The sequence below is a fragment of the Dicentrarchus labrax genome, unplaced genomic scaffold (genome assembly GCF_905237075.1).
Source record: "Dicentrarchus labrax unplaced genomic scaffold, dlabrax2021, whole genome shotgun sequence".
Lineage (NCBI taxonomy): Eukaryota > Metazoa > Chordata > Actinopteri > Moronidae > Dicentrarchus > Dicentrarchus labrax.
The window spans coordinates 9,700,995-9,727,851 of NW_026136723.1; the positions used below are offsets into that span (position 1 = coordinate 9,700,995).

Here is a 26,857-nt window from a genome sequence, read left to right on the forward strand (position 1 = left end):
TACGTGATATATTACTGACTTTGCATTGGCTTCCTCTTTTTCTGAATACCTGAATGGTTAGTAGGACCTCCATCAAAGGTCATCAAACCTACAGCATTACATTTACCAATTATTAAAAGATGTATAATGAGACAGTCTTTCCTCATTAAATCTGCATATAAAGGTTCAATATGAAACCTCAGTAACTTCCTTCAAGAAAAGCCTTAAGTTGTTTCTTGTTGCCTTGCTTATATTCCATTGCAATATTCCATTTACTAATGTTTTATTGCATTTTAAATTGTTTGTTTGAGACCTTTAGTTTCTTTTTAATGCAATCTTATGTAAAGTACTTTGAGGTGCAGCTCATGTATGAAAGGTGCTATACAAATTGTTTTGTTATTGTCTTCATTTGCAGATAGTTTGCCAGTTATCATGGAATTGCTGATGATCATAAGTCCAGTTATTTAGTGACTTTGGAAACAGCTACTATATTGACCTTGTGGTAAAACTGTCAAGAATGACCATTGAATCTTAGTTCCATCTTCCCTATTCAACACCCAGTATGTGAATGTAGTACAGAAAGAGTAGATTTCTTATTCATGAATATATTTTAATTCTGTATGCTGCTGGTAGATTATAAAAGGTACATGAAATGGCCGTAATGGAATCTGATGACCTTGAACACATCGGGGCGTCTGTCAAGAGAACGCCGTTATACTGCAGTGGGCGAGTAACGTCTGTAACAACATGTCTTGAATGAGACGCTGCCATAGCTACAAGGAGTTCATATAAATACAACAAGTAGATTAATTTTCAGATTTTAGACATAAAACAATCTTCAGTTCACATCCGAGGTGGTGGAGGGACAAATCCTTACATCAATTAAGTTTCCAAGCTTAAAGATATAGTGTGGCTGATTGTCCTGCTGTTATTAAGGCCTGTTGTTACGGTCTGAATTAAATCCAACTAGTCTTCATCCATAAAAAAATAATTATACAACTATAAATTATAACTAAACACATATCCAAAACACTGATTATGGTGCCAAAACTACTTAGACACATTTAAGCAAACAAAGGACAACAAATGCTGACATAAGATGAACTTGGTGAACTTAAGTTTGTAAGACTGTTTGCAGTGTAATAAAATGATACTATTGCTTTGGTGTGTTTCCACAAAGAAGAGAAGAATTGTCCATGTGAAGAGTGCAACAACAAGGTGAAGAGAGGCCAAACGTTATCTCACAGTTCTGCACTTATTCCCTTATGGACTTACTGTAGCCTCATCTTAAATACACAGTGATACCTTGTTATTTTACAGGAAGACACTAAGACATCCCTCCTCTCCTTAGTTGTTGTCTCTCTCTGCTGTGTTGTGGTGGTCAGAAGCCGAAGATATCGTCCCCAAACGGGCTGAGACCGCTGGGAGTGTTTCCGTTGGTCCTGTCCCAGTCAGGTTCAATGAGCCAGTCCTGGGGCGTCACCCCAATGTCCAAGACCTGGGGGTTAGTACGCGACACTGCCAGGCTGAAACAGACGAGAAAAAGATGAATGGGTGATTGGAAAAAAAGAGAACTCATAAGAGTTCTGTTCCAGTTTAAACAATGTTAAAAACTGATGAAAGTAGAAGGCTTGCATTATATAGTTTTCTATTTGTCACCAAATCCCATTGATAGACTGAAACTAACACTTTACTAAGATCGGTAACCCTGTTTGTGCCACCCAAAGTCAATCAGCTCCTGCTGAAATCGTTACACATTTACAACACAAATAGGAGTGAAGAGTGCATTTTTGGGCGACTAGTTTTAGCCACAGACCGACTTTTGGTGTGCTAGTTGAGTATTTAGGATTTAATTATGACGGTTTATATGTTAAATACACGTGTAGAGAAATACAATGTGGCGTTCTGCTAAGGCAATGCTAAAAGACAAGTATGAAACATAAGGATTACAAAAAAAAGACATAAAAAAGGTATAAAACTTCTAAATACAAAATGATAGATATATGTAAAAAGGAAAAATTCCATATGACAGAAGTGCAGATTTGCAATGTGTAGAGTAGTGCAGTGGAACATAATGTACTGGACAAGGATATATAAAAATGTCAGAGTTCATCACCCTGATGGCCGGAGGCAAGAAGCTTTTTCTGAGTCTCTCTGCGATGGCGTTTTCCAGAGCACAGAAACTGAAATAATCTATTGCAGTGGTGGTGAGGATCCTTCATAATTCTACTTGCTCCTGTTCAGCACCTCACTCATGCTTTTATTTCTAGTTGTTTCCGAAAAGTCCATACAAACACTACAGCTAGTTCGTTTACAACAGCAGGACGATGTGTGAGGAATTGACTCAAAATAAACTACTGTGCCACAGAGAAATATGATCAGTTATACACGGGTAATACTTGTTAGTAAGATCAATTCATTGTTCATTTTAGTCTTTTCTAGGATTTGTTGACAAAAAGAAAAATATAGAATATCACAGTCGTATCCTTAATGACAACAGAATTAATAAAGTTATGACATAATCAAGATTTTAAACTTGCCAAAATGGTGTGAGATGAAGTAAATCTAAACATCCTCTAGAGAACGTGTGAAATGTAAAATGTTCTGCACAGAAACCTAAGACTGAGACTTATTAAGACAAAGTATCATTTTTGCCAACGAGGGTCATAATGAAGGGGCCTGGGATAATGATGAACATAATAGAAATATTTCCCAGAGTACGAGCTGCACGGGAGGCGGGTGGCGTCTTCTTGGCTGAGTTAAAGTGGTATCAAATAATCAAATTACTCAATAAATAGAAATAATATGCTTTTTTCAATTAGTAACATAAGTACCTGATGTCTTAATATTACCTACTTCTTCTCTTACCCCAGTGCTTTTTTCTGGACTTTAGTAATAAGATCACTTAGCTTAAGGTATGTGTTGCTCCTTAGCTTTTCCCTTTAAAGTCTGGCTCAAATAGTGATTTTAATACTTCCTCCACAGCAGTCTGAGCCTCCCAGACCTGTCTGTATGACTAAAGCTTCAGTCTCTCCTAATTAAGATCCCTCAGTTTGGCTGCGAACTGCCTTTTGTCTCTGGGATAATAATATACACAAAGTCCGGGCAGAGGTCAACAGGATTACTTCAAGACATTCAATTCATTTGAGTCGTGGGATAAATGGGTTGACGTGACCCATTGCTCCACTTTTACACCGGTGACCACTAACTGAATAACCACACAAAAAAGCGCTTGGCGTAGTGGAGACACATTATTCCCTCTGATTCACTCCATTCATAGAAAGACAACTAAGACTATAAAGAAAGAGCCATGGGGGGGGGGACCCAAAACAATTTCTAGTGATGTTGGGATGGGAAGGGACGAGGACATTTTTCACTTTGACTGAAACTCAATACTTTGAATCAGCTTTCTTTTCCGAAACCCAGTCGACAATCTTTTCCATCTGGGAGGAAATGGAGGACACAGGAAGCTGTTTCACACCAACATTACTGACCTGTAAACAGTGGTATTGGGTTTGGAGGTGATTGAATGGAATGGATTATGGTTAGGTTAGTAATTAGGACTACTACACTAAAGTAAGGCTTCTAACAGTTGACAGTAGTACTCAACTTTACCTGGAAATGAACCATAGCTATCCAGAGCACAGCTGGAGACACAAACACACAGTAAATTGAGGACAGATAAAGGTTTAGCTATCAAATTATTTCTTAGTTATTGTGTAATTTCTCTACATTTATCCCTTCATTTCCTCACTATCTATACAATCAGGGACTGGAGGATTTGTGTTCTGCAGTACACAGAAATCATCAGTGAGTGGCGCTGTAATGCCAAGCAGTATGAGAATGAACTACAGTATACTGAAGGATTTGAAAAGGCAGAGTTTGGTGGTGGGGTATTTTATCTTAACAAGCAGCAGAGAAAATCAACTAGGATTAATTTCACTTTTTCTGCTTTCTCTTTCTCACTATTAAAGGTAAATATCTCACCTGGAGAAGGCATCATCCAAACCATCTTCTATTTCCTGGAGGAAGAAGAAGAATCTTTGCTTAATTCACCCAGTTCATACGTATGCAGTCTGGAGCAAACAAGTTACTTCATATAACTGCATGTAAGACTGTATGTATGACCTATTAAGACTATTTTAAGTTTTAAGCTTGTCCATAGATATATAGAACCAGAGGAGGATCTTACCCAGGCAGGGTTATTGTTGGCCTCAGATGGCCTGTGGTTATCCAACTGATCCTCCTCTACATTCCCATTGGTCTCCACCGCCACGTTCCCACTGTCCTCAAAGTCCAATAGGTTGTCTGTGGCAACATCTACTTGAGAGGAGAAGAAAAGGACAACTCATTTATGTTGTAGTATACACAGGTAATCAGTCTACAGAATGACAAAAAGTCTATAGCCATGCCAGTTAGCTGTCCTATAAGACAACTAGCTGGCATGGCTTTAACACTAGTGGAGCAAAATGTTTAAAAATTGGCTCATGGGAAGAAAGGCTTCTACCAAAAATCCTTCATTTTTCTAGCAGGTGGGATAAGATAATAATGACAATGGCATGGCAAACTTTTATTATTTCTTTCTTTTCTGCAGTCATGGTATTTTATACGTAGAAGTGGAAGGTGGCTATTGGCTTTGGGTCTGTATTTGTGATAATTTCCTGTTATTTAAGGTATTTTATTGCCATATTATAAAGAACTAAGACAGACATGTTGGCAAATATCTCTGTGTTTGATGGTTGTGTGTGTGTTACATGTGTGGACGCTGGCATTCAAAAGAAAAAAAACATATAAAAAGATATGTGTACACATCGATTTTTGTGTACACATATCTAGTATTTTGTGTATGTGTTTTTACCGGTTCCCTTCAGGCTCCCCAAGCTGTTAGATCTCTCTGAATGGGAACTGCTGCTGGCATCTCCAGCTGAACCAGACTTCACTCTTTTTCCTTTCTCTAGAATGGAGAGGAGATGTACAAAGACATAACACAATTATGTCAAAAGCTATTTACTGCAACCTTACAACTGATATCTACGTCCTTGGAGCATCAAGGCAGATTCAGTACGAACACAAGCACACTGATAAAACAACTCCTTGAGATGGTCTGTGTGTCATTTCCAGAACTTGGAGGGTGAAGAGTGCAGCGCCTACCTTCTTTGGCTACTTGCCAGAGCTCAAATGCTACTGTGAAAGCCTGGGCTACTGTCAACGCCACTGCCTGAGCCTGGAGAACAGAAGAAAATACACTTTGTTACAGAGCACAGTTGAAAAAGAGTGCATTAGTGTTTACCAACCCCAGTGACACTCGGATAAGACCAATGATAGGCATGATGAAAGACTGAAGAGCTGCTATCGCAGAGGACAGAAGGAGGTCATCACCACTGTCTTCGTAACCATGATGAGACAGAAGCGAGTATTAAGGAAGTAGGGTATTATCATGCTATCCTGGGAGAACAGGGGATGAGTGTGGAAGCAGGTAAGATGAGAGGAAAAGTGCCCTTCTGTTTTTCAACACACAGGAGCACAGGAGGATGACAGACGCCTTGAGGGGCTTGCCTTCTAGGGTTTCCTCTTAAGAACGGGGGATGAGTAGAAAGGAGAGCTACAGAAGAGAAAGACTGAAAAAGAGCAGGATGAACGGTGTCTATTCCAAAAAGTCAAAACTCACTGCACTGGATTTTAATCCAGCTTCATCTTAAATTAAACATAAAACGCTGAGACTGTAGACCAACAACTCACCACTTTCCTCTTAGAGCAGAGGTAGGCGTGGCACTCCAGGGTCCCATTGAGGGTGTTTTGAGCGATATAAGCAAACACTTTATCATGCAGTTTGTCCACTGTGCAGTAGGATATTCTGCAGACCAGAGGTGACAGGTTAGAGAAACAGCACATGAAGAAGTCAAGGAGAGTTCACAGGGTGAGCCCCATGCCACATCAACAACAGCTTCAGAAGAGCAACAGCACATTTATCTTGGACATTTATCCGCCAAACGTCTGCTGCTCTGCACATACCTGTATATGGAGACATTTTCCAGGATTTTATTGGTCAAGCTGTCGCACAGGACGATTCCCTGAGGGGACACCTTGAGAGCAACTTTCTGCGGCTTCTTCCCACTGGCTTTAGCCTGTACAGATACAATTATTAAAAGAGAAGTTTGTTTTACAGTTAGTGTGTCAAACTATGGGATCAATTACACACAAAGAGTGGCTTCAAAATTATTTAGACCAGTGTGTAGGATTTAGTGGCATCTACCAGTGCAGATCACCTCTTCCTTCCAAGCGCAAGGGAGAAACCACAGTGAGTGTGAAATGAGCGAAAAACATTTAAGGCCCTATATCTAGTGCCAGTGTGGTTTTTCTGTTCTGAGCTACTGTAGAAACATTGTGGTTCAGTGTGGCAGACTCCATGGAAGGCAACCTATGGCATCTGAACCTCAAAATCAGATCCGTGTGGAGTGATCACAAGATTCTGTTAAGCTCTTACAGGGTTCCCACTCTTAAAAGAAATCCTTCTCCAGGATATTTTCCACAAGTTTTTCTTGACCATACAGGACAGCACTTACTCAAAATGGTGGTCAGCTTCTATGGGACACACTTTAGTGGCACACTTGGCTGTTCGGTGTCAGCAGAGCATAAATAACATTTGAAATCGAGTAGAATTTATTTTACTTTAAAGAAAATGTATCTTCTCACCTATTAGCCTATTAAAAGATGAGGTAGAAAGCGTATGACGCATGTAGTCAACCACAACAACAAATGTAAATGTGATCATTAATAACTGGCTGTAGAGCGTAGATATGATTGTTCAGCATTTCCAAAATATACTTGAAATGAAAAAAGGAGCATTTCTGCTTTGTGACCAATATGGATGGGAATGTACATTAATTCAAACTAAGAAATGACATGATCCTTTGTGATTTGGGAAATTCCACAAACCCTCGGCTTATTTAACATTTGAAAACCCACTGGATGAGCTTTGAATGTGATTAGGGGGATTAATATAAGCTGTTCTGGAAAAGTATGGATGTTGTAGAGACACAGTCCTCCAACAATGGCACTGTTTTATGTGTGAAACAAATGCATGTAGATTTACAGATAAATTAACATGTACAGATAGTTAAAGTAGCAGTAATCCTGTTGACTGTATGACATCCTGAATGACACCATCATTGTTACTCCAGCTCTCACCGTGGCAACAATCCTCTTTACTGCAGCGGCCGACAGCTCCTCTCCCTTGGGCTGGTCCACTAGTGTCATGCCCAGGTGACGGAGGTTAAACGTCATGCCCTCCAAGATGGTCTCCCGTGTGTCAGTCCAGTTCTCCGGAAGCTCTACAGAGAAAAACACATTTTCAAGGAAAAAGTGGGTCAACACATTGATCAACAGTAAACTGTTCTGATAATCACGTTCTTGTTGTACCCGTTCGTCAAATTAAAAGACATGAAACATTTGTGGGTTATTTGCTGCTTTTCCCCTTCCATTTCATGTTCCAAAATAAATAACATTACTCGTGAGAACATTCAAAGAGCTTGAGAAAAACACAAATCAGAGGAAGTGTAAACAGCCCATGTTGAACTTAAAGTTGAGCCATTTCATCTGCTCGCTCCCTGAAGTGGAAAGGCAAAACAGGATATCTAGGTCAGAGGTACTGTCGATGTAAAGTAAATATTTCAACTCAAAAAACAACTTATAGGGCCTGACAATAAAAAGGAAAAGCAGTTAGAAGCAAGTATACATGGCCTCTGACACACTGTGATAAGAGAAAAGTGTGGTTTCCCCTTTCTGAAAAGAACATAACAGATCTCCCCCAAACTAGGCCATCGATGTGTCTCTAAAAAGTGCATTACTGTCTCAAGTTGTGTTAACTTTCAAAGAGTTCAAAGGTGAGCACGCTGATCTGTTCGCTGAAAAGGAACGAGGAGTGTAAAAACTGTAACTGCTGAAGGAACAGCTGCTATCTCCATGTGGTTTCTTATCAGTTTTTGTGTGGTGCCGGCTGGCCCTGACCCTCTGCCTGTGTTTACACTGATTTCCTCTGAGTAAGAAAAGGAGGGGAGCGGGGTAAGAGAAGGCAAAAGCAGAAAAACATCCCCATTACCTAGAAATTCATCCTGCTAGCATTCACCTCCTCTGGGATGTAGGGCATACCACATACTCATGCAGACACATGTTCACACACACGTGCATGCACACTGTAAACGAAGGAGGACTGCAGCTGAAAGACGATGTGTTGTACTGAAAATATGACTGAATAATTTAATTTCATGCCAAAAACTTTGCCAACAAAATGAAACAGCATTTAGAGCCCTATGTGTAAACCTTCCATTGAAAATAGTTTTTTAAAAAAAAAGATTAAAAATTTGTTTTTTGGATGCCACTGATTCATATTCTTCATTTTGAATAAATTCTACATAATGTCCTTCTGCACTGTACTGTGAAAGCCTGGAGGAACAGGTACATGTATATTGTTTAGCTTATCTGCCATCTTAGAGTGAGTGGCGTAGTTAGCATGCTAACATTCGGTAACTAGCACTAAACACAAAGTACAAGTGAGGCTGATGGAATTGTCAGCAGTTTGCAGAAACATGAAGGAAAGACAAACAGGAGAAACTTTACTGTGTATGTATGTATGTATGTTGTGTTGTATGTATGTATGTTTTGTATGTTGTTGTTGTATGTTTATTATTATTTTTTATATTTATATTTTTATGACCTGTGCCAAAGTTCCTGAAAGTTCAATAGCAGATACTTAATGTGAACCCACCACTGACCCCCTCTCCACTATACCGCCACACTACTGCACACTGACCTGGACTATTTAAGCCCCTACACCCCAACACATAATTATACTGTCCTACTGATTATATATATATATATATATATATATATATATTATATATATAATGTTTATTTATATATGCGTTTTTACCTGTTCCCAGGGATATATCATTTTAATATATCCCTGTACATATGCACATTACTCTGCACTTTTCTGCTTTTTGCACTTCTGATTAGACGCTTAACTGCATTTCGTTGTCTTTCGTTGTACTTTGTGCAATGACTATAAAGCTGAATCTAATCTAATCTAATCTAATCTAATAGTGCTAGAGGAAAAGTCAGGGGATCACTAAAGCTGTTACGCCTCATCCTCTGGGGACCATGAAGGTCTGTGCAAAATTTCCTCACAATTCATCCTGTAGTTGAGATATTTCAGTCTCACCACATATAACATGTTCTTCTGTGCTCTTCTTCTGTAAAAAGCTTAAGCCTTGTTTTTCACGGTCGACATACCAAAAAATGCAACACTCCTCATGCCACAAGACGTAAAGTTACAAATTCGCATGATGAGAGTGGTAGAACCAGGGATTGTTTGAGGCAATCTGCGGTAATGTTTTCGGCTCTGTAATGTCTGCATACTGGCTTTCATTGTGGCTGTAACTGGTGATTTGGCAAAGCACTTGTTGCTGTGAAGAAAGAATGATTGATATTTCCTGCCAACACCACAGACAAAGACACAAACAAGTTTTCGCATAATACAGGTTTTTGCCTGGGTTTTGGACCCTAAAGCTGACAATTGCAGAGATTTTGTTTTTAAGTTGAACCACCGTCCATTACACAATTCCAAAAATGACTGAGTATTCACGGTCGATGTCTCTCAAACAGCAGAAAACATCATGGAACAACAAAAGTTTCCATTTAAACCCAAAAGAAAATCATTCTTTTAACAGCTCTTTTAAGTCGTTTGTGGAGCAGATTTAATTGCGGGTCTTACAGCCTGGTCATTACAAACCTTGTCACACTATTCTGGAGTAACTGTGTGGGGTCAAAGCCATCATAATGGAGAAGGACAGCAGTGAATGGTCCTATTTTTTTTTAAATAAAATGCCAGCACAGTTTTCAGTGTTGAGAGAAGCTGCTGTTACATGCACACTTTTATTTGATTCTGATTGAAATCATTTTGATTGAACTTTCCGGGTCAACTGTTTACATGGGATGTGATCTGATACGGCCTGGTGATCGCATGCGCCGATGCATTTGATGCATCTGTCTTCCTCAGTGGCTACTAACCCATTCAGAAAGAAATGCATGTGTTTGATCAAATTTGTTCGCTTCAGTATATACCGGCTTTGTTAATTTTTTCATGGACTTGTTTAAATAGGTTGTTACTTATTTTCTGACTTTCTAGCTGCCCAATAATGTTCAGTTCTTCAAGGGTTTGTATCAAAAACAAACTCTCCGCAGGAGGTCCAGTTAAGTTTGGAAGCTTCCATTTTCTGGAAGTGGAGAAACGTACATCCCCACGCATTTACATCAAGACGGAGGGCATGTGCAGAAAGTATGCAGCCAGAAAGCAAGTTGTTTACATGGTACCATCTTTCTTTTGATCGGGCTATGAAAAGGAAATTATTCCTCTGGCCTGTTCATTCTGATTGAGGTGTTCATACGGAGCATTTTTACTCTTTTTGGGCTTTTAAACCGCTTATATTTGGGACATTAGGCTCCATGTAAGCACAGCCAAAGTTGAGAGAACAGCTACAGTGCAGGTACCAGGCACCGCTCAGCCAGAGAATGTGGAGGGCTTTGTGATCCGAGGTTAGCAACAGCGATGCTTGAAAGGCAACAGCTGTGTGCACGTGTGAACTGAGACCGAGTGAAACCAGGTGACCCCGCTGTAAATACAGCTCGACCTCACCATCTGTTAGTGTCAAGACATTATTTACTGGGTGTGGAGAAAAAAAAAGTTTTCTGATTCCAGGGTAAGTTGAAGTGTTAAATGACAGAGGGAGATAAAGACAGAAAGAAGTGGAAGTTTAAGAGAAAGATAAAACAATACTACAGTCCTCAGCTCCTTAGTCATCGATCAAATCCAACACTAATGGATGAGTGCAAGAAAAGCCTTTGTTGAACACCGTGACAACAAAACGTGCTGATCCAAAAGGGTCCGACTGACAGGCAATTCACGTCTGGGCTGATTTGTGTGTCTACACCAAACACTGAATCACTGTGGAAACCACCAACTGTGGCCCTACAACTAAGGACCACTCCAAGACTCAGAGACAAATACACTTAAAAAAAAAAAAAAAGCCAACTTCTGCTACCATTTAATTTTTCTTTTCACCTTCACATCCAAATAATCTGTTTTCAAGGAACCCGATTTCATCTGAGTTGAGGTCAGGGTTTCTACTGATGCAGAAAAACAGAAAGACATAAATGATACTGTGTTGGTCTGGAAGTCTCTGAAGATGCAACTTTAAAACAAACATTCAGGGGCATTTAGTTCACTCAACAGGCTGTGGAGTTGATAGGCCAAATAAACAGAGCAGGATTCAAAGAAGACTTTCACTGTTTTCACAGAAGTTACTTGGTTCAATTGAATCTCATTGCTACTAGAGAATTCATATTCATAATATTTTGTATTCTTGAATTTTGAGAAGACCTGCAGGACCCTATAGGTAGACCTTCAGTTTTTGATTCTGGGGAGAGGCAATGCAAAGTTGAATTCAACTGGTTCTAGCAGCCATCAAGGATACCATCTTGTCAGTGGAGTATCTGGCTGAATAGTAGTGTGTGACTGCAACATGCCTGCAGTTGACTGAACACGGTTATCATCTCCACCGTCACGAGAACGACAGTTGGTCTAACTAACTGTTAGTCCACATAGGATGCATGAGCAGTGTGAGACGGCTGCAGCTGGCACGCCTGTGGTGACCACACACAGAGCGTTTCAGCCATATCTTTCTATACTGAGTTTGCCTTTGATACATACACTACAATAAAAGCCCTGTTAACAAATGAATGGATTCTATCCACAGAAATGTGAAAAATATTATATTTTTTTCATTCTACAGATATATACATTGCAAAAGTAGTAAAAAGTGTATATGTTGTTGGTATAATGTCGACTGCAGGCAGTGTGGCTGCTCTAATCTGTTAACATGGCTGCCGAAATAAAACGCAAGAAGCTCCGCCAAGCAGGTAGTGTGGACCGGGCCTAACAGTTGAAAACAGAAGGAGAAAAGGCCTGATGTGTAAGCAGACTCACCACTGAAGCAGTGCCATACTTTGGTGAAATAACTTCTTCATTATGGGGTGGAAATATTCCCATCCTGCCAGTGAGTCGCTATACTGAGCATCACCGTGTGTTGGCACAGTTGCATGCTTCCATTTGACGAGGTCCCCGGGAAAAAGCTTTGCTGCAGACAAGTACCCTCTGGCTGGTCCTCGACACTGGCAGCGTGCCGGTGTGGGTCGTCTAGGGCGACCAAGATGGGGCAATAAGAGCAGAGAAGTGGCCTTTGCCATTTAAAATGGGGCAGCCTCCCTGCGGCTGAATAGGTTTCTCCTCAATGCAAACTTGCTCACAGTGTGCAGATATGTGAAGACGGGTGGTTAAGCCTATAGGGGCCCATTAACGGCAAAATCTGTGTCAAACGCTGGTCCGAGGTTTCTACAACCCTGTGAGTTTTCTGTCCAGTCCGCTGTCAGCTGTAAGTAAGTCCCTGAAAAGATAAAAATGTAGGCTGATGCCGACTTGGTTCCGTAGGCCAGAGTAAGATCTGGAGGTCTGGCATGGGGGATGTGGGTCAGTGCTGGTGAGGAATGTGTGCCCTGCAGCCCAGAGAAGACCTGGTCCGAGCCCAACCAAAGTCAAAACTTTAAAACCTTTTCAATTCATAAAAGCGGTTAAACATTTTGAATTCGCTTCACGTGTTGCTTCATGATAAAAGTGATGGTGCACGTTGTAAAACCTCATTTACCAGTGGTGTGCTGTACATATATTCCAGGAAATTGTCCGTTAGATTACATTTAGAAAGAAAAGGGTTGCCCAGTGTTACCGCACGCACTGATAGCTGTGCAGAAGTAGCTACATCTCATCCATTAATACAGAAATGTGTCTGCATGTAAGAGTGTATCTCAGATTCCTGAGGCATTGTTTTTCCCCCCAGGTGAGCGACTAAGGTTACATAGTAATGGGGGGTATTTATGTAATCCACCCTGTATTTTCTAATGACCATATTTGCTTTCTGATGGGATTTAAAATAGACCAGCTAGAACTCAAGCCAACAGGGGCCGTGCACTGACTCGCAGCATTCCTGACTTATCCTCATGGTTACCGGCAGGGGAGATTTCAGGCAGCCTAAGCCACCCGGTCATTCCCCCAGAACTTTACAGCCAGGATCAAGTGAGATTTAGATTACAAAGTGGCCCTTGAGTCCTACAATGGGCTCCAGAGTGCCTTAAAGGAGGGCTTTTAGGCAAGACACAAAATCACTGTAAGTTCTAGCACTGACCCTGACCTCTGCACTTCCTCTGGTAGTGGGGATGGAAAGAGGACAGTGTCCTGGGAGGTTGGGATCATCCACAAATCCAAAGTACTGCTGTGGCAGAGTAAAACAACAGGCGATAAAGTATTGTACATAGCAAAATCGGTTTAAAATATTATTCTTAGAGCCTTAAAAGCTTTTTCTTAAAAACACGTTTCTTTCATAATAAAGTGTCATTCTTTGTTGTTGCTGTGTTCTGCCTAGTTTCAAAATAACATTTATTTCCGGAAAATTCCGGCATACAACGCATTTCACAATGCCCACTCTCCACAGGATAAAATAGTGTCATTTCCTCCGATAATAGAAACGAAGGAAAATGTCCCTCCTTAAAGTAGCAGTGTTTGTAGTGTCATTTAATGCCTTTGACAAACAAAATGAGACCTGCTCTGGTAACTTCAAAATATGTCAAACTTCATCTTTGTAACTTTGCGCCGACAGGCAACACTGGTGGTCAACATGATAATATTTTGGTACTTTTTCGCTTTTGAAAAAGGAAAAAAAAACCCGCTAAACTTTGGTAAAGTTAGTTTACAAATGTAATGTTACCTCTGCGTCATTGCGGTAAGTTAATTAAGGTAAAATGGCACAGCGGTAAGCAGAAGTCAACTTCGGCACGGTGAAACTGGCAAACGAAGCTAACAGTTAAAAACCTTATTTCTACCATTGTTTCTTACTTCTGTGTCTGCCGGCAGTCCAGGACTGTTTCGCCATACTTGGGCTCCGGATAATAGCTCTCCCAGCCGACTTGAGGGCATCCATATCGGTGTTTTAAAAGCAGAGAGTCGGTGAAGTTTGCTGGTGAGTCCTGAGGAGAAATGTTGTTGACCAGACTGCTGATGGGGAGGATGGACTTGTGGTGCCTTCCAGTGCTGTCAGAAATACCGCTATTTACCAGGTCGGCGCACGTGAACGAGCCCAACAGAGAAGCAATGCTGCATTTGTGTCAAATGGGACATTAGAGAGCGTTAGATTTCAGGTGGTTGTTTTTTTTTAAATTATTATTGTGTATCAGTGTATTAAAGCCAAATACTACTTTTTTGTGGCATAATACTGCTCAGAAAGTAGTGAGCCAAAAGTCTAGAAAATTTTAAAGTTCCCCCTCCACTCAAAAAAATAAATGTTCTTCTTGTTCCTACAGTTTATGTTTGAGCTTCACTGTGCAAAATGATGTGCGTGCGAAGTTTGACACTATATAGATGTTTTCACATTCAGCTGCTGAGAGTGAAGAGTTTCTCTGTGCTCATTAAAAATCAGATTTTTAAAGGGCGGGGCCTACAAGCATGATATGTGACATCACAAATAGTTAGGAAGTCAATTGATGAGAACAGCTATATGTCACTTTCTTGTCTTCAGAACGACCACGTCTCCTTTTGGGTGAAACAAGCTGTAAAAGTGCCTAGTTGTACACAAACAATACAAAAAAGACAGTTTAGAAAGGAAGAAAAGATCTGTGGCTTTAGGCAATCCACAAAGAGGATAAAAGGGTTACTGAGTAAATGAGGTGTGCCGATTGTAACTGTAGATTGAAGAGAATCAGTAAAAAGCCTTAGTGATGATGTAAATAGGTATTATTGTTATTACTGTTACTGACTTTACAGTGAAGTAGGAGACATCTTGTGTCCAGCAGGAAAACACAAGAAATTGAAGAAATTTGCATATTTATAGATTCTGGGATTTTTAATGAGGTAGAAAGAGTAGATGCCTTTTTAATGGTTTTGAGTTATGAAATTATACTTTCAATGCAGGAAAAAACTAATTAGAAACACATTATTGTTCCAAGCAGACTGCTTAGAATGCTATTATTTCAATAGACATGAATGCGTCATAATTGTTGAGATGTGTCACTGTGGTAGATGCAGCCATGAAAGCTAAATCACTAAATTAAAAAAATGAATATTTTGATTAAAATTTTTATTAATGCAGATTTCTATTTTCTTTGAGTTCAGTTTCAGATGTCATCCAAGCCAACAGGCCTTGTGTTGCATTATCTTCCTAGAACTGAGCAGCTTAACAGCTGAAAATATTTACCTACCAGCACATACTGACACACACAACACACACACACCCTGAAAAAAGGCTTATATAGTAGTTTTGTCTGCCTATAGCAACCAAATGCATCTTGGTCCATGATTTTCTTAAGAAATAGGCATTTACAAGGAGTACCTGAAGGCAGCATCAAACCAAAAGGCAACCACATGTTTTTCTGACTGTAACCACTGGTGGAACAAGGAGGTTTGAGGTATAGAATGTCAACAATATTAATGTAGCTGGCTTGCAGGTCTGGGAGGGGACAAGATAAACTCAATGCTTGAAACATGTATGAGCTGTATGGCAATACGTGCAACTTCCACATTATTAGTCTGGCAATTTAGAATTTTTTTTTTACAAAATAAATATAATTTAATTTGTCCTCTGACATTAAGGTTCTATATTTAGACAACCCAAATGATATAGACTACACCGTCACCATCTTGTGGCTGATTCCAGGTAAAAAGTTTGGCCTATTGCTAGTGTGACAAAAAGGAAAACTAGACACACAGATCATGACACGTACACAGACTGAACAGCTTGCGTCGCCACCAGCAAGACTTTCTTTAATAGTGATGGCCAAAGTGAAAAGTGTGACAAATTCACCATCACTTTGGGTAAAGAAAATAAACATAGTGGAACAATGAAAAGATAAAACAAAGCACGTTTTTTTTTTTTTAAAACCTTCTCTTCCTTCTACACAAACTTGTTAAAGCAACTTGAGAACTGAATTCACAACACCAGAGCGATCCACGAAAAATACTTTTTCCAGGTAGGCAACATGACAGCACAACATGGTCAAACGGTTCAGGGGTAACCTTTTCCCAACACAACACATTCACAGAATCCTTCCTGGTAGAAAATATAGGAAATCAACTGAATATGATGGGAAATATCAAGGAGGTGCCACTCAACAAAAGTCTGTAACAAATAAATAAATGAGTGCATAACACCATCAGTCCAACTGACCACCTGCTGCTTCATCATGATCAGTCCAGAACCTTGTAAACACAACACCATTCAAATATGTTCTAATGACAACAAAAATAAAAATAACAGCACTCTTCTGCAAACATTATGCAAGCTACATCGATCAAAGTATGGATGGAAACCAAACATCAACACTTGGCACTTTAGAACTGAAATGAAATAAACAAAGAAAACATTCCTCAGTAAGTTAATGTACATTGTTGTAAACAACTAAATGCCAACTCTAGGGCACGATAATAGACAATCAGTTTGGTTGGTGTTTGGCATACCAAGACTGTGTCACTATGAAATGACATGTCCAGTGTTATGTTTTCCCTTCAAGTGTGTAATATTGTGATCAATTTGTTAGAGAAAAAAAAACCGATTGAATGCATCTGAGGTGACACTTTTTAGCCTTTGAATACTGAATTGAAAGAAATCTTGAATGAAAAGCAGGAGAATCAGAGCGAGAGAGAGAAACGCGGCTTTGAGGCTTGATGCTTTTAGATCCCAGGATTGCAAAGTATGTGGTTTTTGCATCTAAAAAAGACAAACTGCAAGGCACTGTAAAATCTGCAAATAATGGTAACGACCGGTTACCTCGACATCATTAAATCCAGTGTACGATATGGCCTAACAGGTTCTAATTTGGTCCAGAGGGAGAGGAAAGGCGTCTGCAGCAAACAGGTGGACGTTAATATGACATTTTGGCAGTGCCAGGTCGAATCTAGCAGTAGCGTTTTTTTTTTTCCCCCAGGATACAACTACATCTGCTCCATCCACTAACTGATAATCCTGGAGGCTTCGCTTTTCCAGCACTAAGACAACAAATTGTATTGGAATATCTGAAGAACACAGCAAACATATCACCATTTTTTAAGAAGAAATGCACATTGTCATAACTGAACTGAAACATTACAAAACAATCACCGATTTAAGTTAATGGTGATAGCAAAACATGAATAGTTTTACATTCATGTATCTCTCACAGGGCTTTACTTTACAGGTGAGTGTCAGACTCAAATCTGAACTGAAAACATGTCTTCTGCCTTGATGTAAACCATCGTGAAAAGCCAATCGTTTTTTAAATCAAAAGTCTGGGTGTCAGTTCAATATAGAAGAAAATATGTCTGTGGGGTTTTTTTTTTGTTTTACACTGACACCAAAAGAAGACTGACATGAAGCGATGCATGATGGCTCTTCTGTAGACATCTGGCCAACAAACTGTGTGTTCCTTTCTCTGCTTTCAAACAGATCTCACTGTCTAATGGCTAAATCCCAAAACTCAAAAAAAAAAACCCAAAAAACCCCACAACCCCCTCAAAATATAATAGTTCTCATAATAGAACCAAAAAAAGTAGCCAAATACACATATGTATGGAGGGGTTGTGTGCACTGTGTGTGTCTGTGTGTGTGTCATTATGTGGTACGTTAGAGTGCACAAACTGTCAGGGGCTGAAAAACTCAAAAATAACCCAAACCAGAACCGAGAGCTTCGCCAAGATAAAGAAAGAGACAAAGTTCTGTCTGACAAAAGTGTGGGTGTCACAGTCACTTTTTGAGGGGCTGGTAAACTGAGGCATTGGGGTCCAGGGAGGAGGGACTATTGTCCATGAACTTGGAGGAGTAGTGCGGGGTGACGGGGCTGAGGTTGCTGCCATCTGATGAGTAGGACAGGCTGGGCATCACTGCCATCACCTCTGCTATCTTCTGCTTCAGCTCCGCGATTTCCTGCTCCCTCTGGTGGATCTGGCCTGGACGGGACGAAGGAAACAAAGACGTTCATATGACAGGGTTGAGGGCAGAGTAGGGGGACATTTGTTCTGAAGTGCCCTAGAAAATTAAATCCCTGACAGATCTAGGACCACTCTTCCTGTGGAGGGGGGTAAAGCGAGCCCTTCCTACATGTTGGTATAGAGGTGGGCAGAGGAGACTCATTCCACCTGTGCTTTTCCTGCTATGACAGGTCAAAATGTCATTTTCCAGCTGGGTTATCGCCTCAATATTTTGGAAACTGTAGTTCACTGATGCGTTATCACCACCATCAGTGGAGAGTTTTCACAACGCAGCAATCTAATAGAGATTCTCTTGAGCAGCTGCTGTGGTATCAACATTATAAGAGAAACACTAAACATACCACACTATTATTATCTGTTATTGCTAATATTGCATGAAAAGAAAGAGCTGAATTTCCCTTTGCCAATATGTGAAGAGGACTTTGGGAAAATGTGACAAAATCTATAGCTGAGATAAGATGGTGAGTAGTCAATTATAAAGTTTAACAAGATACTCTAATATTCACATTCAGAATTTGAATTCCTGACTTGATTTTACCTGTTGGACACAGGTGCAGGTCTGTTATAGTGTAACAAAATAGTAAATCAAAGAATAGGCAATGGTTCTATCCTTGGGGGGGGAAATCACATAATGTTTCTATGATCTATATTTCGTATTTCCCCTGCTTTTGTTTGGATTTGAAATAAACAAAGTGTGTGTGATCTCTGCTGTGAACAGTGGTGGGTAAAAGTACTGAATAGTAATCACTTGATCCCATGGGGCTTTGGCACAGAGAGCAGCCGAGAACATGGAAGAAAACACTGTAGGTGCCGCGAGCAAGCTATTAAATGGAAACACAAAGAGGGCTGCAGTGGTTGTGGCTTTGTGGTGTGGTGGTAATGGCTATGGGTCATTGATTCCATTTCCAACAGAGAAAAAAATTATGTTTAGACATTAGGCTACAATAGTTTAGAAATAGTTAAGTTTAGAATTGATTTGGTGTCACTTCTGCTTCTTTGTTTCCTGTGGCTATTTTATATTTCTTTCTCTGATTCCCTGATGTTGATGTTGACGAAGGCTTAACCACAGCCAAGCGTCCTTTACCGCCCTCTCATAATCATACAAGGATGGAGGAGCATTTACCTGTCTCTTAGATAATTTATCCCTTGCAAACGAGTGAGTTTTGACAGGCACTCCATTCAAGAGCTTTGCACCACTACTAAATCACTGCATCCCCACAGCCAACAGCTACCTTGTGCTATCTCCAGCTGCCTCTTTGCATCCCCCAGTGCAGAGAAGAGGTCCAGTTTGATCCTGGTCTCAGCACTCAGGCTGTTCTCCAGGTGCTGGGTCTTCTCCTGCATGGCCGACAACGCTGACATCAACACCTCTGTGTCCTTCTCGTTCTCTTTGTACTTCCGCAGCTCCTGTATGTGACAGGATAGGAAAGGCAAATTGAATTGGAAATGAGACATGAAAAATTACAAGCAACTGAATGGTCTTATTTTCAGGAAAAAAGCTTTTACTGTGCTAAATGGCTGATGCACTCAGAAGGCACAGGGGGTCTATTTATTTAATTACATCAATTACATGAACTAAAATGGCATATCATTTCAGTGATTACATTTGTTGATGGTACATTTTCAAGTACTGAAGCAGCATGTTAACTTCAGAGGAGATTAATCCCAGTTACAGTCACAGCATATAGATAATGTATTTTACAGCGTCTTTAATGACCTACCTAGGAAGCACCCAGATACTAACTCAAAGCATTATCTTATCAGAAAATGAGTTCATTCCTCTCACCTGACACTTGCCCTCCAGATCTCTAATCTGCTCCTCCTTAAGTTTCATGTCCATGCTGAGCTTCTTACACTCCGTCTCCAGCTCTCTGATACGACCACGCAGAGAGTCAGTCGACTCCACTCTGTCGGACAAGGGAGAGGAACAGCACTTTTAAGAGAGGAAAAAGGTGACTATGTCCAAGAGTCTACCGAACTTTCACTTCCTGTTCAAATTCAATGTTAATTTTGATGACACAAAGCTGGGCTGGTTACACTAATCTAACCAGTACCTGGTGGCCGCGGCTAATGCTACGGCTCTGGCAGCGGTGGCCTCTTCCATCTTCTTCCTCTTCCTTTCTTCGGCCAGCTGTTTCTCAGCGAGGGCGCGGGCCTCCTGCTCAGCCTTTAGCCGCTTTTCCAGCTGGGAGATGGTCTGCTTATCCTTCTGCTTGGCCTGGACGGCACTGTGGAGCCTAAAGTGTGGATATATTCAGAATATAGTCAACCTGGCTGGATCATGAGATGAACACACTTTGCACTGGCCATGAGATGAGATATGGAGTATTTGGGATGTTTCACCTCTGTGGGATCATATTTTTTATTTTGGTAGGGAGCCTATTAAACTGGTATTTTAATGTGGGAATTGACTGAATGTGGAGGGGGAGAAATATGGTGCTGTTCATGAGACACACACAGGTCATTGATGTATTATAAGATCAGTAAAGTTATTTTTACAGTGAGTGTAGTGGTCTCCGCAGCTGTGAGCATAAATGCTACAGTTTGTGTGGCTTCAGTTAGCAGAGGTACGCAGAGCTTTCCAACATCACAAACCAACTTTCACATATTCTGCTTTTACTTTTTTATAGTATCGCATCTATAACATAATATACTGTAATGTCCATCAAAATACAGCTATTAATAGGACTCAGGCAGGTCTGAAATGTGTTAAAAGAATGTATGACTCTTATAATAATGTCGAACAGGTGTCACTGAATGTATCTGGGACGAAACATCAGTACTGATGTAATTTCTAAATCACATGAGGCTCCCTTGTAATACTAGTCCTGTGCTAATAGGGCTTTAGACAAGATTAAGCTTTTAGAATACTTCTGTAATTGATCACACTCCCATACTAATGCAGCCTCTGCCCTTCTTTCTTTATTTACTTACTTATGTAGTGTCAGATCCTGCCATTCCATTTTTTGATGCAACTTAAATGAAATCATGTGACCTCATCTAAAATTTTAACAACTCTCTCTGCCTAAAAAGCATTCAGATGTGCAACCTTTTTCACAGCCTCTGCCCCTTTTCTGGCAACTCTAACTCAAACTCAGATCCTACAAGAATGGTTGTAAATCACCTCAGTGTCATCAGGGTGTTTTATCAGTGAACGTGAAGGTTAAACCATTTAAATCTAACAGAAAGCAATGTTTGTATACCAAGGCTTAGCCAGAGACCTCTGGAGAAGGAGACAGGTTATGTTGTTACACAACTTACTAGTCACTGATAGAGATAAAGGTCATAGACGCAATACCCATTCAAACCCCCTGTGCTTCAAATACAGTGTATTTCAAATAGTGTATGCAATGTGTATGTGTCTGTCTTCACTTCAGTAGTAAGTATAAGTATAAAATCAGCCTATAAAAGCACTGTTACAAGGTTAATAACTGAACAGAATAGACACATTGTTGTTGTTTCTGTGGCTTGGGTGGTTTTCGAGGAAGTAACGTGCTGTGAATCATAGCTGCGCTGACAATGGTGTTGTCAGCCACCAGTGACAGGAGCTCAACTGGTGATACCTGTCAGGTAATTGAGTATAGTCAGCTGAGTGTTAAAGAAAGATCTGATGTTGAAAAGGTGTTTGACAGGTGAAAGCAGGGTGTTCAGACACTATTCGACAAGCGTTCAAGACTGTCTCCATAAAGGCCGTCCTAGAAATGAAAGCTCTGACACTGACACACAACTTATGCCTCGGATTCAATATGCAAATCAAATTAAATACTGTATGTAAATGAAAAGCACTGTGATTATTTCACATTTTAATAACTTCTATCTGAACAACTGGCCAGAAGCAATAGCCAATTCCAGCTGGCCTATAAAAAGGAAAAATGCAGAGGGGATAAAGATACAGGAAGAGTGAAATAAAATGCTCCACCAGTTCTAGTAAAATGCATTTGTAGAGATCCTGTTCTTGCCACAGGACACACACACAAAAATCTCTAAAACCCAGTACTTGAGACCTGAGACCGCCTCAAAATCTTCATTAATTAACCAGCTACCTAACCTACCTAACACACGGTCAAGGAAATTATATTTATTGCATAACAAGTAGAGTATGGCCGTTGTCAGGGTTTAGGTGAGAATACCATACTCTCATACAACACACTGTACATGCACCCACTTGTTCTGTAGCAGCTCGTTGTCTTGGCGGAGCTGGCCCAGCTCAGAGCGAAGGCTGCGGTCCTGGCTGCTCAGAGAAGAAAGCTGACTCCGCAGCTCTGACTCCAACTGCCTGTTGGCCTGAAGATCTGCCTTCAGACGCTTCACATCCTGCTCCAGCCTTTCAGAGTAGAAAAAGGGAAAAAAAAGGCCACAAGGTCATCAAAAGGCAGTCACAGGAAACCACAACAGCATAGGCAAATGAAGAATGGCTATTTGAAACGTGTGTGTTTCTTACCGTATGAGAGCGTCCGGCTTGCCCAGCTGGTTGTTGGGGATGCAGTTCTCCACTGGGTCCTTCTGGCCCTTCCCTGCCCCCTTCTGCTTCTTCTCATTCTTACTGGTCGAGGAGCCTGGTGGCACGCTGCCATTTGAAGAACTATGATTCCGTGGAGACGAGTTGGAAATGTTACCCCCACCTCCGCTGGCATTTTTGTAGTTCTTTCCCGCCCCCCCCACTTCCTCTTTAGAAGCAGAGTGTGTGTTGGTATCGGCGTGAGTGTGTTCTCCTGCCAGGTCGTTATTCAGTCTCTTTGCCCCAACGTAGTTCTCTATGTACTCTGTCTCCTGTAGTTTGGAGTCCAGTGCGTGTATAATACTGTTGTTATTGATTCCAATCGTGTTTTGTTTTTTGCCCTCACGCTCTTTTCCAGTACTGTCCTTCCCTTTTTCCCGGTACTCCAGTTCTGGCAACTGGACTGTGGTGTTTTTCTTCCCAGGCGGTGCTCCGTTTTGGGATATTACTGAAGGTTCTACCTCTGAGATCCCTTTAGCTAGAGCAGCTGGAAGAGAGCAACAGTAGGCAGAGTTAGAGCAAGAATAAAAACATACTGGACAGAATTAACCAAATTCCAGAGGAAACTGGAAACATATTTGACCATAAACAGAGATTGAATGATGCCATTGTGAGTGATGAAAAACAGAGAAATCACGGACAAATTTCATAAACAGGCTCATGCCAGCAGACTGATACAGGAATACCTCCCTGCTTTCCATTAACTACAGAAAACAGAGTAAAACTATTCGGGTGATTTCACACTGAACTTTTTTGGTGCAATCAACTGAAGTCTGCTGCATTTGCCTGTTTGGTTCAGGTTGTTTCGGCTGGTGTGAAAGCTGGCAGTCGAACTCAAGTGCGGACAAAAGATCCGGGCTGAGACTGCTTAAAAAAAAAAAGACAGGTCAAGGTCTGGATCTATGTTTGTTGTTTGTAAGCAAAGCAGACCAACAACAAAATTATGTGATAGTTAATGCCTGAATTGAAGGAGATAAGCTACTATTAAATTCACTCACTGAACTTTCAAGAAAGCAACCTGTACAAGCAATGCATATTTATCTATGCAATATCATCTAGCAATCACGGTAACAGGTGTGTCATCATGTAAAATAGTGAAAAAAGGACAAAGGAATTAAAACTGGTGTGTGTTGATCCTGTGTCGTACTATTTTCACTTTACAATCTGCATTGTAATGTAGTGAAATGTAGTGTAGCAGACATTCAATAACCACCCCCTCCAATTTTTACCTGTTTGATAAAATGTTATCTTTGAGGTTCAGTTACAGTCTGTACTATTGCTGCTCATAATCAACTATTTCTTTATGAGCTGTGTGTGACAGCAGGGAAGATAAACAGACACATAAGGTTTAGTTAAATGCAACGTGACCTGTTGTCAGTCACTGGAATTTGATTTCCCCTCATGCTGGTCCATGTAGCACTGATGATGCGGGATGACATCACCAAATCTGTCCAATGAATGAGTTACTTCTCAGTCTGTATCATGTTCACTCTTTAGTTCGTGGTTGTGTTGTACTAGGCTGCATTGTATTAAAATGTGTCTCTAATATACTTCCCCTCCTTTTTGTAAATGGGGTGGTAAGAACATAGGAAACACCACTGACAGTGGACGCTGCTGTCATTCTTGTTCCCCGACCATGAGTCCAGACAGTACCATTTCTACTGCTATTTTTGCTTGCTCAGTCTATTGTGTTTGACTTTCCTGATAAGGATTAATAATAAGTAGTGCAACATGTTTTGTGTTGTTTGTATCTGTGTCTTACCCTCCTCCGCCTCCCTCTCCTGTCTCTGCAGCATCTGTTGCTCTGGAGGTAAAGCCTGCTGTAGAAGCTGCATGTAGAATTCATTCTCCTTCTGCACTTCCTTCTGTTTCCTCAGTCGCATCTTGTAGCTAACGTAGCTCTTAAAGCCGAAGCCCAGAGTCACCACTGGGTAGCCGATACTGGTGAAGGTGAAGAGAAGGACAGAGACGGCTTTTGATATAAAGGTATCCTTATATTTTCAGGCAATAAATATTTAAGGATGTCCTATTTTTACCATGACTTTTACTACTTTATAAAAAGGCATTAGACTCTGCTGTGACGTTTACCAGTGAGCTGCAAAGGGTCGACACAGGTCTACATGAAAGTTCTTCAGATCTTTGAACCGTATGGCGGCTTCAATGTACACAAACAGGATCCACAGCGATACAGTGGGTAGACAGACTCCTCTCTCTGCGTGAAAGTAAGAAAACACAGCACAGCAAATCAGCACTCTTGAAGAAACTTGGCAGCTGTGAATTTCTTGTGCATGAGGTGAAAGTGGCTGTTTGGCTGGCAGAGATAAAAACAGCCCACAAAAAACTTGGACTAACCTGTGTGCCAGACGTACTGGACCCATACGTAGGTGCTGGCAGCAAAAAAAAGCCATTGGACGGGGATGAAGAGGAGGCAGATGATGTCTGACGTAAACGCCACACATACAAAGAAGACAGAGAACGCCTAATTGTAGGAGGAGAAAGAGACAGACAGTTAAATATGTCACAACTGTGCAGAAATAAAGTAGTTTCTGTGTGGAAAACATACACATTAATGTAGAGGCAAGTGTTCACATGCATGGTCCCTTTACACTTACACATTGGCGTGTGTGCTGTAAAATACACTCATAACTTAACTGTCTTGCTATTTCCCCATCTACCACCACCATGTTTGACAAGTATACTCCCCCAGCAACCTTTATCCCATTTGTTTCTTTGCTGCACCCACATTCAGTACATAGGTTCTTTCCATTGTGTCAGGGTCATACAAACAGGCTCTTACCAGTCCCTGATATCTGAAGGAGTCGTAGACACTTCGAATGAAAAGCCAGAAGGGCCACAGGTACTCAAACCTGAACTCCAGCACAAAGTCGGCCAGCAGAACTAACACCCACACCACCAGAAACTTCAGGTACAGGAACGTACTGCGGGAGAAGACAAGATAAAGAAATAAAGACAGAGAAAAATGTTAAAAAGAGAGACAACAAAGAGACAAAGAGGGGATACTAAACAACATTTACCACGAATTTAGATGGTGGATGACAAAGCTGTTGGGACATCAGATTTATACAACAAGACTAGTGTTTATACGAACGACATCTCCAGTGTGATTGTACACAATGTTGCCTCAGGTTCCTGCTAGATTTTATGGCCGATAAATGCCAATTCAACAGTGAGCATGAATACAAATCTAGATATTCCCCACAAGTCTAATTATGTTTTTTTCTTTTATAAAAATAACTGAAAAAAGATAAAGGACATCCAAATAAGTGTGAGAGAAGGTAGAGAGACATAGATAAAGATAATATATACTCTGTCATGTCTGGACATGTTCCTTAAAGCACAGCTGGTTTTCTTTTTCTGGCTTGCCATCAACTCACCAATCATCAATCAATCAATCAATCAATCGGTAAATGCGTGCTATTTTTATATTACAGCTCCTTAAATCTTACGTGCGCTTTACGTGTTCCAGTTGGACCTGATTACTCTGGTGGTTATTGTTTCACTGGCGTATTCAACCTCTGCCAGACAAAGCACAGGTGTGAATCCCGCCGTCGGCATCACCCCGGACTTCAAAACGAGCGCCCCTGACATTGCCGCTGTCATCTCAAGCTCGAGCTTGATTTTTCAAAATCATGCTATCTTTATTTTAGCTGAAGAGATTTCCATTGAGCTGAATGTCTTTCAATATATACTTAATGCCCACATAGTCTCGCGGCTACCTTTCATTTTAATTAAGCCAGAAATTTAATTTAAGTACCCAGCCAGGGACAAATCATTTACGAGATGCACACACAAGTAACGTAAGGCCTATAATTTTAACCATACGCTCGCTGGTGTCTTAATTTAGAGCTCTCTGTAGCTAAAAAAAAAAAAAAAAAACCCAAAGCGTGCTTAAATATGAATGTAGCAGAAGCTGGCAGCCCTGTCTTGACATATGCAGAGAGGCGCCATTGTTATACAATAACGTCCCTCCAGCCCCTTTCTGTACCTGCTATATATACCCTCGGTGATTCGGTTCCGTTTTAACGGCCGTCGGAGTTTGCTGCAGTCCGCATTGCGCCGCTTCATCCTCCCCCTGTTGATTCACTTGTGATATCGGTCTGGTAACTGGAACTGGAAATGTCATTCGCTCATCCTAATATTCACACTTCTTCAATTATCCACCATTGTTGTTGTTTTATGCACATGAAACAAAGAAATAAATAAAAACAGTCCTCCGAAGGCCCTCCCCCTTTCACGACACG

At 40.7% G+C, this 26,857-nt stretch overlaps 2 protein-coding genes across 4 annotated transcripts; both read right to left on the reverse strand.

The window, feature by feature from the left end:
* Positions 1 to 568: 568 nt before the first annotated feature.
* Positions 569 to 14,182, reverse strand: ldlrap1a (low density lipoprotein receptor adaptor protein 1a). Of its 3 annotated transcripts, none has more exons than XM_051390535.1 (9): positions 13,979 to 14,175; positions 7,168 to 7,310; positions 5,992 to 6,104; positions 5,719 to 5,833; positions 5,131 to 5,203; positions 4,838 to 4,933; positions 4,172 to 4,302; positions 3,967 to 4,001; positions 569 to 1,505 (listed from the first exon to the last, which is right to left on the reverse strand). In XM_051390535.1, exons 1-9 carry the CDS (start codon positions 14,061 to 14,063, stop codon positions 1,361 to 1,363), a joined length of 936 nt encoding a protein of 311 aa, XP_051246495.1. In that variant the 5' UTR covers positions 14,064 to 14,175; the 3' UTR covers positions 569 to 1,360. The 3 variants fall into 3 exon arrangements, with proteins under 3 accessions (XP_051246495.1, XP_051246496.1, XP_051246498.1); XM_051390536.1 differs by having other exon boundaries at positions 4,172 to 4,299; positions 13,979 to 14,173; XM_051390538.1 differs by lacking the exon at positions 569 to 1,505 and adding an exon at positions 3,212 to 3,626 and having other exon boundaries at positions 13,979 to 14,182.
* Positions 14,183 to 15,864: 1,682 nt separating this feature from the next.
* Positions 15,865 to 26,854, reverse strand: maco1a (macoilin 1a). The gene is made up of 11 exons (XM_051391356.1): positions 26,602 to 26,854; positions 25,393 to 25,534; positions 24,948 to 25,074; positions 24,684 to 24,807; positions 24,358 to 24,536; positions 22,539 to 23,082; positions 22,263 to 22,421; positions 20,152 to 20,334; positions 19,884 to 20,004; positions 19,330 to 19,504; positions 15,865 to 18,055 (listed from the first exon to the last, which is right to left on the reverse strand). Exons 1-11 carry the CDS (start codon positions 26,679 to 26,681, stop codon positions 17,853 to 17,855), a joined length of 2,037 nt encoding a protein of 678 aa, XP_051247316.1. The 5' UTR covers positions 26,682 to 26,854; the 3' UTR covers positions 15,865 to 17,852.
* Positions 26,855 to 26,857: the final 3 nt, after the last annotated feature.